Here is a 14,752-nt window from a genome sequence, read left to right as displayed (position 1 = left end):
AATGAAAAGGCCAGGTGACATGCTAATGCTCCTCAAGTGTGAATGCGTGGCTCTCAGGTGTGAGCTCTCAGAAGCCGAGCATCTTAAATGAGGACATCTAAACCCTCAGCATGACTCTTGTGGAGGCTCACTGTGACAGGCAGGATGGGGAGTTACTCTTGGGTGAAGGAGCCACCCATCTAGCAGCCCCTAACAAAGCACTCACCAAGGGCAGTCTTATCGCTAACACCAACCTGGCCTGGTCCCCTCCACTGGGCCTTCCCATCCCCGACAGGACAGGGAAGGAGGCAATGGCCAGAAAGCAGCAGTGAGGAAGAGGTTTGGGGAGGAGGGAGAGACGCTTACCTGATGGGATTCATGTCAGGCCGACTAGGCTTGGAAACGGCTTTCACAAATTTCTCGGCAAGCTGAATTCTACAATCCAAACCACCACTCAGACACAGGCCGGGTGCCTCCAGCCGGACCCCACCCCAGGGCATTTCCACGGCACCAGTGGAGAACACTCCTGAATCCGCAGCAAACTGCTCCAAGAGGCCGCTCTCACGTCCCCTAGGAACTCACCCTGCCCCTGTCCACTGGCGTCTGTCTGCACGCCCTCTCCCTCTCTCTGGATTCTGAGCTCTAATCTCGCTACATCTTGGTTGGTTTCCTGAAGTGTGTCTTCAGCTGCGCTCAGGCACCGCCTCCAGAACTTCTACGTCATCTGAACTGGACATGTCCTTTCTATCACCCCAACCACAGGTGCCAGATGAACCAACTTAGGAGTGACATCAGCATCCTGGTGCAAGACGTCGCTCCTTTTTGTCCCTCCCTCCTTTTCAACAAAAGTGCTTCTGGAGTTGTGGGCTCCAGATGAACTAACTTCAGTGGGACCACCAGGCATAAGACATGTTCTTCAGAGAAGACCCTGTTCCCCATAGGTCACCCTCTTGTTCAACCTGAACACAAATATCTCCTGTGATCTGAACAGCTGTAGCGAAACAGGAGTGTGTGTATCTATGAGCAGCAAGGCCCAAGCCCTAGCAAACTCTGAAGTGCCAGCACCATTTCTCACCCTGCCCTTGGGACCAGCCCATGGTGGAAGAAGGGAACTCTAAGGATGCCCTTAAGCAGAGAAGGCCTGGTGACTGCTGCCACAGAGGTGCCCCGGCCCACCCCACCTCCCTCCCCACCCCCAGGGCCCAGGTCAGACCGCTGGTTAAAGTGCTGCTCCCGCACGTCGCTGCCATTCAGCACAAGGACATCGAGGATGTGGATGGCACTGATCTTCCGCTGGGCCTTCCCCTAGAAGGACAAGGACACTGCCCACCTTGCCAGGCATCGGCCTGGCGCCCACTCCGCCCACCACTGGGCCTACAGCCGGGCAGGGGAGGGGAGGGCTCTAAACACAGGGCATTTCTTTTGCCTCCCTCCCAGTTGATTGTCAGCCCAGACGGGCTGGACTCCTGAGCACACAGAGAGCTGAGGCTCTGGGTGATGACCCCCTTGAATCTCAACCCGGTGAGGCTGCCACCATGGTGCTCCAGCCAAGGGCCTGGCTTCCCACCCTTGTCAACCATTCCCACACTGTCCTGAAAGTCACCCGTAGGCTGTAACACCCAAAGCTCGTGGGAAAGTTGCTTCTTTCCAAAGGGTTCCCTGGTTAAAAACCAAATCAGCAGCTAAAAAATACCCAGCAGGCCCAGCAGGCCTCGATGCAGAGATGACCGAGGTGTCCTCCTTCACACATGGAGACTGTGGTCCTTCCTACCTGAACATACCATGCCAACTGCTTCAGGGGAAGGAGTAGTCACCAGGCCTTCCCCGGCCCTTGTGGGACAGTCAAGCACCACAGACACTATAACCTCGCTAACTCTGGGGAGCAAGGCCAGGCTCAGCTGTGCCCCAGGTTCCTAGCTGGCAGGGCCAGGACACATGAGCAGAACCACCTCTGACCTCCCCTTTCAGCTCATGGACAATCTCCACAGAGAGCAGAGTGTCCCGGGGCAGCTCTGTCTTCAGGTCCAGCTTGACCCAGCGGTCTGACTGGCGGCCATCCCACGTGTAGATCTGTGACTTCTACGGGTGGAGAGAAAGGGCTGGGTCAGACAACCATGGAAATGGAAGGGGGAGAGGATCAGTTCTAAAAGGGCTTTTAGTTGGTGGCTACAGCTGATGTCAGAAGAAAATGTCTAGATCAGTGGGTTATACTTCAGTGATAAAACACTGTGTCCTCCACAGCCTCAGCAGAAGAGAAGGAGAGATTGGCTCAGTCCTGGTGTAGGGAACAGACCCAGGGCACCATTCAAAAGGCCTAAGTCCATGATTAGTGGACCTCAAGGAAGATCTGGCTTAGTGTATATGTCTGAGGTGGGTTTGGTAAAGGGTCCAGACAGCAGAGGGGAGAAAAGGAAGTAACAGAAAAAAAGGTAAAGTATGAGAGGACATAGAGAAAGTAAGTGAGGAAGAAGAGAGAAAATTATATAGAAAGACAAGTCAGAGTGGAAAGCAAGCAATGATGACTGGACCCAATCAAGTAACATACAGAACTGCCGAAGAGTTCCCTCAGCTCACCTTAGATTTCCCTGCTCACACCTGCAGGAAATCTAAGGCCCCACGTAAGTCCAGGTAGTGTCTTTGCAAGAAGGGATGACACTACCTGGGGGGCGGGGGGGCGGGGGCGGGTTCTGCAAAGAAACAACTACATAGCCCTAGCCAGTATCGCTCAATGGATAGAGCATCGGCCCGTGGACTAAAGGGTCCCGGGTTCGATTCCGGTCAAGGGCACATGCCCTGGTTGTAGGCTCAGTTCCCGGCCCTGGTCAGGGTTTGCGGAAGACAAACAATCAATGTGTCTCTCTCTTATGGATGTCTCTCTGTGTTTCCCCCTCCCTCCCTCTCTCTCTAAAAATCAATGGAAAAATATCCTCAGGTGAAGATGAAAACAAAAAAAGAAAGAACTACATAGGCTCAAGCCAGATGGGCCTGCTGGCCATCCTACTAGCTTAGGAAGCTCCATATGACAAGGAGAGAGGCAGTGTCCCATTAGCAATGCAGAGATGAATAAGCAAATACATAAGTAAATGAAAGAATGAATGAAAACGCCTAACTCAGGAAAAAAGGAAGTGAAGTTTCATGAACTAGCTTCCCTGGGTGAAAGCCCAAGCTCCTTGGTACCAAGAGAACATGCCCTGAGTGGCAGGCAGCTGTCCAGATTCCCAGAGGCAAGTCCCCGCCCGCGCTGGGCGGGAAGCCCGCTGCACTTACCCCGAGGCCCAGGAGGAACTTCTGCTCACTGCCAGACACCATGCAGCGGTAGTCGAGCACTGGGCGGATCTTCTCCAAGGTTTTGGAGGTGAGCAGCGTGGGCTTATAGCTGAAGATGTCGATCTCAGTGCCCTGCAGCCCCGGGTCAGAGAAAACACGGCTGGGTTGGGGGAAGGGACAGGCGCTCAGTATGGGTGTGGGTGCCTGTACAGGAGTGGGGCAGGCTGGGAGAGGTGAGGGACAGGAAGCACATGCTCTCGGAAACATCCCCTGCACCCCCGCTCTCCCTAACCAAGCACTAACTGCGGTTAATTCCACCTGCCTGGAGTGTTCCTTTAGGACCGATTAGGGGAGGCTGGGAAAGGAAACCACACCAAGTCTCCAAGTACAGATCGATTTACCTGAGCTCTAAGGAAATGTCACCAGGATATAAAAGTCACCCTTTCAATAAAGCTGAAGGCAAGGACTTGCCAGCATTCAATTTGAGAGCAAATAAGTGATCTCTCCGGCCCATTCAGAAAAATGGACACATGCTATTCTTTTGAGGCCATCTTCAACCTCATTCTCAAAACCAGCACAATGGCCCATGACCTGGGCCAGATTCAAATGAAACCCAGGGAAAAGCTGGAAGGCGGGTGGTAGGAAGAAGAAAAAAAAGCAGAAGAATTCCAAGGACCAGGTCATCAGAAACAGGACAGGGAGCCTAGGGTTAGGCCAGACCCATTACAGAGCTCTCCTGGCAGCCCCTCTCAGCCCTCTGCCCAGCTCCCCTGCCCCAGTTCAACCCATAATTCATTTCTCCTCTGCAGGCAAATCTCACGGGACCCTATACTTGCCAGCACCATTGTCTGGGCGGCGGGAATGCTGAGCACAATGTATCTTAGGGACAAGAATCTTCAGGGAGCCTGATGGGCTCTCGGGGACTCAACACCCTACACCCCAGGTTCCCACTCAGCCCAGCCCTCTGGAGGCCAGGCATCTGGGGTCTCAGTGAGACCTCCGACATCTAGAATCAGGCCTCTCTGACTTTATTTTCATCAGAGACCAAACTTACCTGGATCAGCTCAAAGAACTTAGACTTCGGGTCTGAGGAGGAAGGCGCCACACGAGCCTGGTCAGGGATCTGAAAACGGGCAGCAGAGAGCTTTGGTTTTCAAATGTACTTTAGACCAAGCCTGTGCTAGTCTACGTGAGCGAGAGGGTAGGTCAGACTGGGGAGGAGGAAACGGCATGTAGCACAGGAGGCTAGAAAGAAGGGGTGGAGGTGGGTAATGCAGTCACCGCTCCCTTTCAGGCCCTGTGGCAGCACAGCCCATGTGCCACTTCCCTTCCTCTGGGCTGTCTATGGTCAGTGTGGCTACACAGGACCACCAGCTGCAAAATGAGGCCTGTTCACACACCACCTTTGTCCTTTATGACCCAGCTGTAGGGCCCAACTGGCAATGAAAGGCCCAAGGAGGTAACGCCCAGCAATGCTGAGACTTCCAGCTCTGGAATGCTTTGAGGGGAGGCAGACATTTTCATGGGCGATTGGGAATCAAACCTATTCTTTACAGCTTCCCTGCCCTGGAGCAACAATGGACCGGGGTCAAGATGCTCACCCCCCAAAGACGGAGGCACTGTTTCCGGATCTCTGCCTGCCGAGGCTCACTCAGGGTCCTGGGAAAATGAAGCCAGCAAGTGATTGGAGACTTCATGAGGTACAGTGTGCCTCCCGTGCACCCCTCAGAAGCCCGGGGAGGAAGCCCATGAATGAACATGTGCACACGCACGGAGGCCACGTTGCCATTAGCCCAAAGTGCTTATCACACTCACATGGCTCTGCCTCTTGAAGATGGGAGCTCGGACGTACACAAAATGGGACGACCTCCCCTTAACACCACAAAGGGAAAGGAGGAGGCTAACCTGACCTCTGGATGCCAGGGTTCCTCACACACCCTTCCTCCAGGGACCCAGCGCTACATTCTGGCTCCTCCTCTGCTGCCACAGGCCAGTGAGTCCATCCCAGTGGACATCAGAAAGCTGAATTAGCTTATGCTTGGCCCTGTCAGAGGTCTTCCCTGACCAGTCCTACCTTTCCTCTCTGACCACTCTTTATTCTGGGTCTCCGGAGTTATGTATTCTGCACCCTCTGATACACTGTTAATAACTTCTCCTGCATCCTTTTCCTAGGATACGCTCACCTTCCCAAAGACATCATAAAGTCTCTGAGGACAAGGCTCATGCCATATGCTTCTCTGGCATCCTTCACAGACCACAGCAGAGTAGGAGATAAAAGAGCACAGATTTTTAAATGTTTGTTGAAATGAAATAAACCAAGAACGCAGGGGGAGGAGCAAAACCAAGAGCTCTTCCCTTGAAGCAGATGAATCCTGTAAAGGGGGCAAGACTCACGTGTCTTGAACAAAGGCATGGATTTTGGCCAGAGCTTTGATCTGCAGACTACAGTGGCTAGAAGAAAAAAAAAGTTTTGATCTCAGAAGGATTACCAAGAGATAGCCAAAAGACATCAGGACAGAGAAGTTTAGCAGGAGCATTGACCATCTATATTTGGGGGAGGGGCTGGAGAGTTAAAGAGAACCCCCTCAACCACACACCAAAATACAGTTATATGGGAGAAATGAGTCAAACCCTTCATACACTCAGACCCCAAGTCCTGCTAAAAGCAAGGTTTGGATCCCATCCTTACTAACGTGAAAGTGGTGAACTGATTCTAAATAAAACAACAACAAAGTCCAGACCCAGTTTACAGACTAAACTGACTCAACCCATCTATACTAACAGCTGCCCTTTCTACTCTAGTCTCCATTGTTCTTTTACATATACTTTCTGACATTAAAAAAAAAAAGTATGAGACGTGATAAAGCAAGAAAGTGTGACCCACTGGCAAGAGGGAAACAGTTCAATAGAACAAGACCCAGAGATGGTTCAAATGGTGAAATTACTAGACAGGGCCTTTAAAATAACTGAAAAACTTGTTAAAAGATCTACTAGAAAAGGTGTATAACTTTAATAAGAAGATGGAAAATATCAGCAGAAATATAGAAACTATATTTTTAAAAAGCAAATAAGGCCTGCCAGGTCGCTCAGTTGTTTGGAGCGTTGTCCCGTACATCGAAAGGTTGCAGGTTAAATTCCAGGTCAGAGCACATACCCAGATTGTGGATTCGATGCCCAGTGGGGGAGCATACAGGAGGCAACTAATTAATGTTTCTCTCTCTCTCTTTCCTCCTTCCTCTCCCTCTAAAAATCAATAAACATATCCTTGAGTGAGAATATAAAGAAAGGCAAATAATAATAATAATAATAGACATAAAATATATATTAGAGATAAAGAATGATTTTGATGGGCTCATCAGCAGACTGAATACTGTAGAAGAAAGAATCAGTGAACATGAGGGAAGACAGAAACTCAAACTGAAACATAAAGAGGTAAAAAAATGAAAACTATAATAGCTCTGTGGACAATAACAAGCAGTTTAACATAAAAATTAACTGAAATCTCAGAGCAGAGGAAAGAAACAATAGGAAAAAAATATTAACAAGTTACTAGCTAAGAATTTCTCCAAATTGATTAATGAAATCAATCTATAGACCCAAGGTAAAAAATCCTAAGCAGAATCCATACAAAAAACACACAACACATATAATCACATCATGGTCAACATGCTGGAAACAAAGTTCATCATGAATGCAATCAGAAGAGAAAGGACAGCCCTAGCCGGTTTGGCTCAGTGGATAGAGCGTCAGCCTGCGGACTGAAGGGTCCCAGGTTCGATTCCGGCCAAGGGCACATGCCGGGGCTGTGGGCTTGATCCCCAGTAGGGGGCATGCAGGAGACAGCCTATCAATGATTCTCTCTCATCATTGATGTTTCTATCTCTCTCTCCCTCTCCCTTCCTCTCTGAAATCAATAAAATTATATTTAAAAAAAAAAAAAAAAAAAAAGAAGAGAAAGGACACATGACATACAGGCAAACAATGGTAAGAATAATGCCTGACTTCTCATCAGAAAACAAGGAAAGCAGAGAACAATATATTTAAAGTGCTGGGGGAAAACATTGCCAACTTTGAAATCTGTATCTAATGAAAATATCCTTGAAAAGTGAAAGGGAAATCAAACATTATCAAAAGACAAAAGCTGAAGGCCTTAGTCTCCAGCAGATTTGTTCTACAAAAAACAGACTAAAAGGCTCCTCTCCAGCCCGGCCTGGGCCCTGGTCAGGGCGCATGTAGGAGGCAACCAATCGATGTGTTTCTCTCACATTGATGTTTCTCTCTGTCTTTCCCTCTCTCTTCCATTCTCTAAAAAATAAATGGAAAAATATCCGTGGGTGAGGATTAACAACAACAATACAAAAAAAATAGACTAAAAGAAATTCTTTAGGGTGAAAGAAAATGATCCCAAATAGAAACCTGGTTCTTCAGGAAGGAATGAAGAACACCAGAATGGGTAAATTTGTCAGTAAATATCAAGGAACCTTTAAAAATAATTAGATGCACAAATATAAGAGCTGTGTATATCTTTAAATCTCTTTAAAAGATTATACACTGTTTAAAATAAAAACAATGGCAATGTAAAATACGGTTTTCTATAAAACAAAAGCACAAAGGAAGGAAAACTGTAAATGCATGTTTACTGTGGTATGGTTTTTAAATTGTTCATGAAGCAGAATACTTTTTGAAGATAAAGTATGATAAATTAAAGATGCACATTGTAATCTCTAGAGTTAACAATCAAAACATTATACACAAAAGGCATAAAAAAATCCAAAGAGATAAAAAGAAATACTACAAAAATATACTGAATTCACTCCCCCCAAAAAGAAGGAACAGAGAAACAAGTAAAAGGCAGGATAAACAGAAATCAAACAACCAAGACAGAGGGTTTAAACCCAAACATAGCAACAATTACAATCCTTGAAAATGTACTAAACACCCCATTTAAAAGGCAGAGACTGTCACAATGGATAAAAAGGTAAGACTCAACCATATGTTATTTACAAACAAAGACAAATTGAAAATAAAAGAACATAAAAAGATAAGCCATGTAAATACTAACAAAAGAAAGGTGATGTGGCTACACTGATTTCACAAAGTAGACTTCAAAACAAAGAGTATATGCTACAAATAAAGAAGGATATTTCATAATGACAAGAGGTCAATTTATTAAGACAAAATAATCTTAAATGTGCATGTGCCTACTAATAACAAAGATCCCAAATATATGAAGCAAAAACTAAAGAAATAGACAAATCATAATTGAACAATCATAACTAAAGACTTTAACAGCCCTCCTTAAGCTATTGACAGAATAAGAAGTCGAATATCAGTTAAGATGTAGAAGATTTGAAAATCACTATGAACCAACTTGACCAAATTAACATCCATAGAACACTATACTCAACAACAGCAGATGGAATATTTACCAAGACAGATCATATGATAGGCCAGAAAAAAAGCCTCAATAAATTTCAAAGGATGAAAATCATATAGAGTATATTCTGAGTACAATGGGACAAAATCTAATAGGTATCTTGGAAATCCCAAAATATTAAATTTCACATATTTCATAATCCATATATCAAAGAACAAATAAGGGAAATTTTTAAAATATTTTGAACTGTACAATGACGAAAAAAGATAACATATCAAAATGTGGGAGCTAAGCAGTCCTTAAAGGCAATTTTAATATGGTTACATTTAAATGCTATATCTAAGTGATTAATTAAAATAAATAAAAGAAAATTATTAATTCCTTTATTCTTACTTTTTGGGGTTAATTTGCTCTTCTTTTTCTAGGTACTTTGATTTTAGACTTTTTCTTTTAATATATTTATGTATTAATAATAGTATAAAGGGAAATTTATTTCATTTAAATATACAAATATATTCAAACCACATAAGAATGTCAAAAGAATACATATTTAGAGACTAATATCCCTTATAAACATAGACACAAAAATCACTAATAAAAAATTAGTAAATCAAATGTAGCATTATATGAAACATAACTCATGACCAACTTGAGTTTATCCAAAAATGCAAGATTTTGCCCGGCCAGCGTGGCTCAGTGGTTGAGCGTCAATCTATGAACCAGGAAGTCACGGTTCGATTCCTGGTCAGGCCATATGCTCGGGTGGCAGGCTCGATCCCCAGTGTGGGGCATGCAGGAGGCAGCTGATCAATGATGCTCTCTCATCACTGATGCTTCCATCTCTCTCTCCTTCTCCCTTCCTCTCTGGAATCAATAAAAATATTTTTTAAAAATAAAATAAAATAAATGCAAGATTTATTTGCCATCTGAAAATCATCAATGTAATTCACTGTGAATGAAATAAAAAAATTTCTATAGATACATAAAAAATATCTGACAAAATTAAACATCTATTCATGATAAAAACTTCAGCAAACAAAGAATAGAAGAAAATTTGGTCAAACTGATAAAAGGCAACTACAAAAAACCTACAGCTAACATCATACTTAATGGTTAAACATTTTACACTTAAAATCAAGAACAAGGGTAGGATATCTGTTCTCATCCTCCATCATCATACTGGAGGAACCAGTAAGTGCAATGAGGCAAGAAAAGAACAGAATTACCATTAAGATGCAGCAATTCCACTTTTGGTATTTCTCCAAAAGAACTGATATCAGGATATTGGTATTAGCACCCCATGTTCACTGTAGCACTATTCACAATAGCCAAGATGTGGAAACAATCTAAATCTCCATTAACAGATAAATGGATAAAATTACCTTATTTGCCCTACCCCCAAGAAAGTACTTCTACTGACTCATTGCTGCTATATAACTCTCCAAACTATTTCAAAAAACTTTTTTCTAATGCTTGCCCACCTAGAAAACTGAGCCAACTGTCACAACTTTATATTATTACCACTAGTAAGGAGGAAAATAATTAAACAAGGTTAAAAACAAAAAACGCCAGCATTCAGATCATCTATCTGGAGAACTCATGAACTGGCAAAAACTTTGGTACCAGAACCTCCAAAGCATGTTGTATCTTACGTTCCAGCCACCTCCTGCCTCCAATCAGAGGCTTCACAAGGCAGTAACCATGACGGCCTTTTACAAACAGAAGCAATTAAAGGGAAATTACTCCTGCCTCCAGGGGCACAGAGCTGCTCTGTTAGATTTCACTGCCATACCATCAGGCTCCCATGGGCATGGCTATGGCAGCCAGGCTCCCACCAGCCACCCTTTTGACAGGGCATGGGAGCAGGATGAGGGTCCCCAAGGTATTCTTAAGTCCCAGGGAGCCCTAGAACCAGCAGACCAATGCCAGTTACCAATTTTTCAGGGTTGACAACATGATACCAAGAGCCAATCATTTTAGTCCTTCATTCTCTGCTCTTCCTAATGTTCCCGGCAAAACACACCTGGTTTGCTTACCTTTCATTGGACCGTATCATGTAGTCGGTAAATTCATGGTCTCCCTTGATCACCTCCAAGGGAACCACAAGGTTGACATCGGACTCGGTGTTTCGCAGCTGGTTGAGTTTAATGTTGACTGAGAAGAGGTACTCCCGCACGTCATCTATGCCCACCTTCAGGCCCTTGCACACCACATACCTGGCAGGAGAAACCCTGTCACTCCACTGAGCAAGGACCTCCCTGCCAGTATTCCTCCTCTCCAAGCCCCTTGCTGAGTCATGAAGCTCAACAGCCTTAAGTCTATGCACAAAGAACAGCACAGACTGTGCTGCAAAAGTTCACCTCAAATTCTTCCTTTTTATGTTGGGCTGTATTTTCTACTCTTTATGACAGTGGCTCCCAATTGCCCTCTGCCAGGCTGGAGGGGTCTAATTTAACAGACTCATCGACTAGACTCTCCAAAATGGGGCGCAGAAAGCTCGTGCTTTTAACAAGCCACCAGCAATTCAGATCGGCCACATCTCTCATATTGTGCCTGGGCACTGTGTCCCACTGGGATGCCAACAGTGCCCTGGCTGGTGGCCCCCTGCCCTGACCCAACCCATGTCTCTCCAGGTTTCCCTTCTACTGACCACCTTCTCCCTCCTGGGCAAGCCAAGGATCCCCCACATACGTGTGTGAACCGGCTTGTGGAGAAGAAGGCAGAGGCTGACTGGCACAGCACAGGACCAGTAAGATCCAAATCCTGACCCCCCTTGGCTCTCATCGCTTCTTTAAAGTCAAGGCTTTTAATGTAGCTTAAGTGGTCATGCCAGAGAGATGTACCAGGTCTTGTGTTCTGACATTTAGCCAACTAGTCTGATGAAAATGGAGAGGAAAACTCACCTCTCTGAGTTGGCAGGACGGCTGGTAATCGGCTTAAAGAGACATACTCGTTCAAAGCAGCAGTACAGCAGGTAGATGAGCCCCACACTGAACGGTGTGAACAGGTCGAAGGTTTTACAGATGAAGTGGCCTCCTGGATTAGAGAGAAAATACCAAGAGCAGTCAGTGGTTCTAGTCCAGGAGGTGGGTAAGGTAATCTCAGGGAGTAAATATGACCAAGTCAGGGACTCAGAACCTGGGTCTATTAAAAGTCAGAGGCAACTTAAGGGGGAGACTGAGCTTTAGAGGGGACCTGGAGGATTCTACAGCACATTCTTCCCTAAATTCCTCATCAGCTACCTGTCACCTGACATAAGAATTTTTTTTAACTTCCAAGCCAACTCTTAAGCATGCTCTTATCCAGCAGGGCTCTCGTGGGCCCCGGGGTGGGGAGAAAGCTAAGGGAGTGTCACCTGTCCGGACAACAGAGAGCGCCATGAGGAACTGGCAGAGCAGCAGCTGCTTGCTGAGGATCTCCTGCAGGTTCTCCTGGCCCTCCACGGAGAAACCCTGAAATGGAGCACAAGGATCAGGGTGGGAACCAGAGTGATGAAGACCGAAAAGGCATCCTTACCTCATCCTCACGGACTTCTTCAAGTGTGTTCCCTGCTCTCCACCACCTGACTGATGGAGACACAGCTCGGCATTTGAATTACTTTGGCAAGGTCACCTGGCTCATTACCAATAGGACCCGGGCCTGACGACTGGACCAGTGTCATTTCCAGGGGGTGGAACCAAGTCTACTTTTCCAAGAAGATGGTCCAGAAAATTATAAAACTCACTTAAGAGTCCAAGGGAAGAGTAAGACAGAACCAAGGCGGAACCCTGGCTAGTCACAGGCCAACTGCAGGACAGGAAACAGAAAGCCCCGGTGAGTCTGACGAGGCCCGGGAAGCACGCATGGCACCAATGCTCTGCCTGGGCTCACTCAGCCTCTGTACTGACCGCAGGACAGGCCCATTTGGTGACAGGAGGAAAGTCAGCAAAACACTGACAGACAGTGACCTCTCTCTGCTGAGTAAGGATTTTCTCACAAAACCCATTCTCCTGTCCCAAGACCATGAAGCCTCTCCTTCTAGCGAGCAGGATCTCTGGCCAGAGCGTTGGTTTAAAGAGCGTAGGTACGCTGCTATTCCTGGAGTGGTGCCCCTCCCTGTGAGAGCCCAGCAGGGAGCAGAGAGCCAAGCTCAGTGCAAGGAAAGGAGCCAGGGGCTGGGGGCCTGGGATAGGGCAGATCTTTAATGGGCACAGTTTCAATTCTGCAAAATGAAAACAGCCTGAAGATTTGTTTCAGGAATATGTTAATATATTTAACACTACTGGACTGTTCATTTGAGAATGGCTGAGATGTTCAATTTAAGTTAGGTGTTTTCACAATAATAATAATAAGTAAACGAGGCTGTCATCTGTTAAGTTGGCCCAGCCAGGCCAGGTCTCCCTGACTCAGTCCTATGAAGCTGATAGCTAAGTGACCCAGAATAAAAAATGTTGAGTAATGTATTCCAAATTTCTAAATGCCCCTCAAAATGCATGCCTATTTATAGGGTAAATCAAAAAAGAAACAAACAAAACCCAGCCCGGGTCACCAGTCTAGAGCGCTGAAGCCGAAAGACAATCCCTGAGTTGCCCCTCCAGCTGCCAGAGTGCACTGGCTGCCGCCCCAGCACTATCAGACCCCGCAGCTGCTCACCCGGAGCGGCTTCCCCCGCACCCAGCCTGTCTGTTGTTCCCTGCTGTGCACAGTGCTTTCAGACCCTCTGCTGACACCCTGCACAGTCCTTCACCTTTCCACGCTAATACTTGAAAGGCCACCCAAGTCGCTCCCGAGGTTTCTCTCAACTCTAGCCATGTGACCTTGGAGCAACTGCCACATTCTCTGTCCTGCCTCTAAGCCAGTGGTCGGCAAACTCATTAGTCAACAGAGCCAAATATCAACAGTACAACAATTGAAATTTCTTTTGAGAGCCAAATTTTTTAAACTTAAACTTCTTCTAACGCCACTTCTTCAAAATAGACTCGCCCAGGCCGTGGTATTTTGTGGAAGAGCCACACTCAAGGGGCCAAAGAGCCGCATGTGGCTCACGAGCCGCAGTTTGCCGACCACGACTCCAGGCTAAGCTGCGGCTCACTCCAGAAAAGACTATCTGCCATGTCACCCACTAGGTGAGAACGCTGCAGTGGGCTCCCCTCAGTGGCTCCAGCAGCTGCCCAAGGAACAAGGCTCCTTGAATATTCACTTTAGTCCAGCCACTGGCAGCCTCCAGTGAGTTCCCCGAGCTGCTGCCTTGTTTCTGTGGTCATCGATCAGCCCATCCCAGGCCTCTGCCAGGAGCAGCACCCGGGTGACAAATGATGGAAATGCTCTTCCCGGTTAGTTTTGCCTAGCTGGTCTCCTTTGCTGCATCTCACAGCCGACCGAGACCCTCTGAAGAAATGAGCTGAGAAGGGCCACCTCCTCCACATAAACATCCCGCCTTGACAAAGTTGTCATTGAAAATGTGTACAAAAGAATAAAACTTAAATCATACATCCCCTACCACCTGAATAGTGAGCTAGCACCTTCGAGGGCAGCTAAAAGGCTAATAAAACAAAGCAAAAGCAATTCTCAAGCCTCTAAGGAGATAAACCCCTAAAGCACCAGCCTATGGAAAACGGGTCACCTACCCCATCGGCCATCAGAAAGTGGACACCCTTTCGATCTGTGTTATCCAGGACAAAATTCCGAAAAGCAGTGATGTTCTCTGGGCGGGTGATGTCTCCATCTCCATCGATCCCACCCTCGCCTGCAGGACACAAGATCCACATTAACCTCATCGGTCCTGTGCATCCCAAGACTGGGACATGAGCTCTCGGGGGCTGTGAAAAGGGTACCAAGTGGGCCTTGGGTTCCAGGAGAAAAGCCCCTGAGGAGCAACTCACTGCAGGACCCCCCACTGCAGGGCTGCCTTACAGTGATGGGCCAGGCGGCAGACACAGGGCCCTGCTGTATGGAATAAAGCAGAGATGACAAGAAGTTAACCAGCCAAAAGTCATCAACTGAACACAGGGCTTTCCTCCTCAAGCCCAAAGTTGTGTTTAAAGCACCTACATTTCAGAACCAATTTCAACTTTTTTTTGGCTAATCCCCACCTGAAGGTATCTTTTCCCATTGATTTTCAGAGTGGAAAGGAGGGGGGGAGAGAAACAT

At 46.6% G+C, this 14,752-nt stretch overlaps 1 protein-coding gene across 3 annotated transcripts in view; it reads right to left on the bottom strand.

Annotated features, from left to right (window-relative positions):
* CMTR1 (cap methyltransferase 1) overlaps positions 1–14,752 on the bottom strand; it is a 56,894-nt gene that overhangs the window by 5,036 nt on the left and 37,106 nt on the right. For 2 of the 3 annotated variants that reach the window (XM_054721902.1, XM_054721903.1), the window contains exons 10-20: positions 14,230–14,348; positions 11,979–12,075; positions 11,527–11,659; positions 10,660–10,839; positions 5,641–5,697; positions 4,848–4,905; positions 4,301–4,369; positions 3,247–3,378; positions 1,936–2,058; positions 1,193–1,284; positions 346–414 (exon numbers count right to left, since the gene is read on the bottom strand). In XM_054721902.1, coding sequence (XP_054577877.1) covers positions 346–414; positions 1,193–1,284; positions 1,936–2,058; positions 3,247–3,378; positions 4,301–4,369; positions 4,848–4,905; positions 5,641–5,697; positions 10,660–10,839; positions 11,527–11,659; positions 11,979–12,075; positions 14,230–14,348 — 1,129 coding nt within the window. The remainder of the gene's footprint in view (positions 1–345; positions 415–1,192; positions 1,285–1,935; positions 2,059–3,246; positions 3,379–4,300; positions 4,370–4,847; positions 4,906–5,640; positions 5,698–10,659; positions 10,840–11,526; positions 11,660–11,978; positions 12,076–14,229; positions 14,349–14,752) is intronic. The other variant, XM_054721904.1, reaches the window with a different exon arrangement.

This window comes from Eptesicus fuscus, chromosome 10, assembly GCF_027574615.1.
Source record: "Eptesicus fuscus isolate TK198812 chromosome 10, DD_ASM_mEF_20220401, whole genome shotgun sequence".
NCBI classification, from domain to species: Eukaryota; Metazoa; Chordata; class Mammalia; order Chiroptera; family Vespertilionidae; genus Eptesicus; species Eptesicus fuscus.
This window is presented reverse-complemented; position numbering and strand designations above follow the sequence as displayed.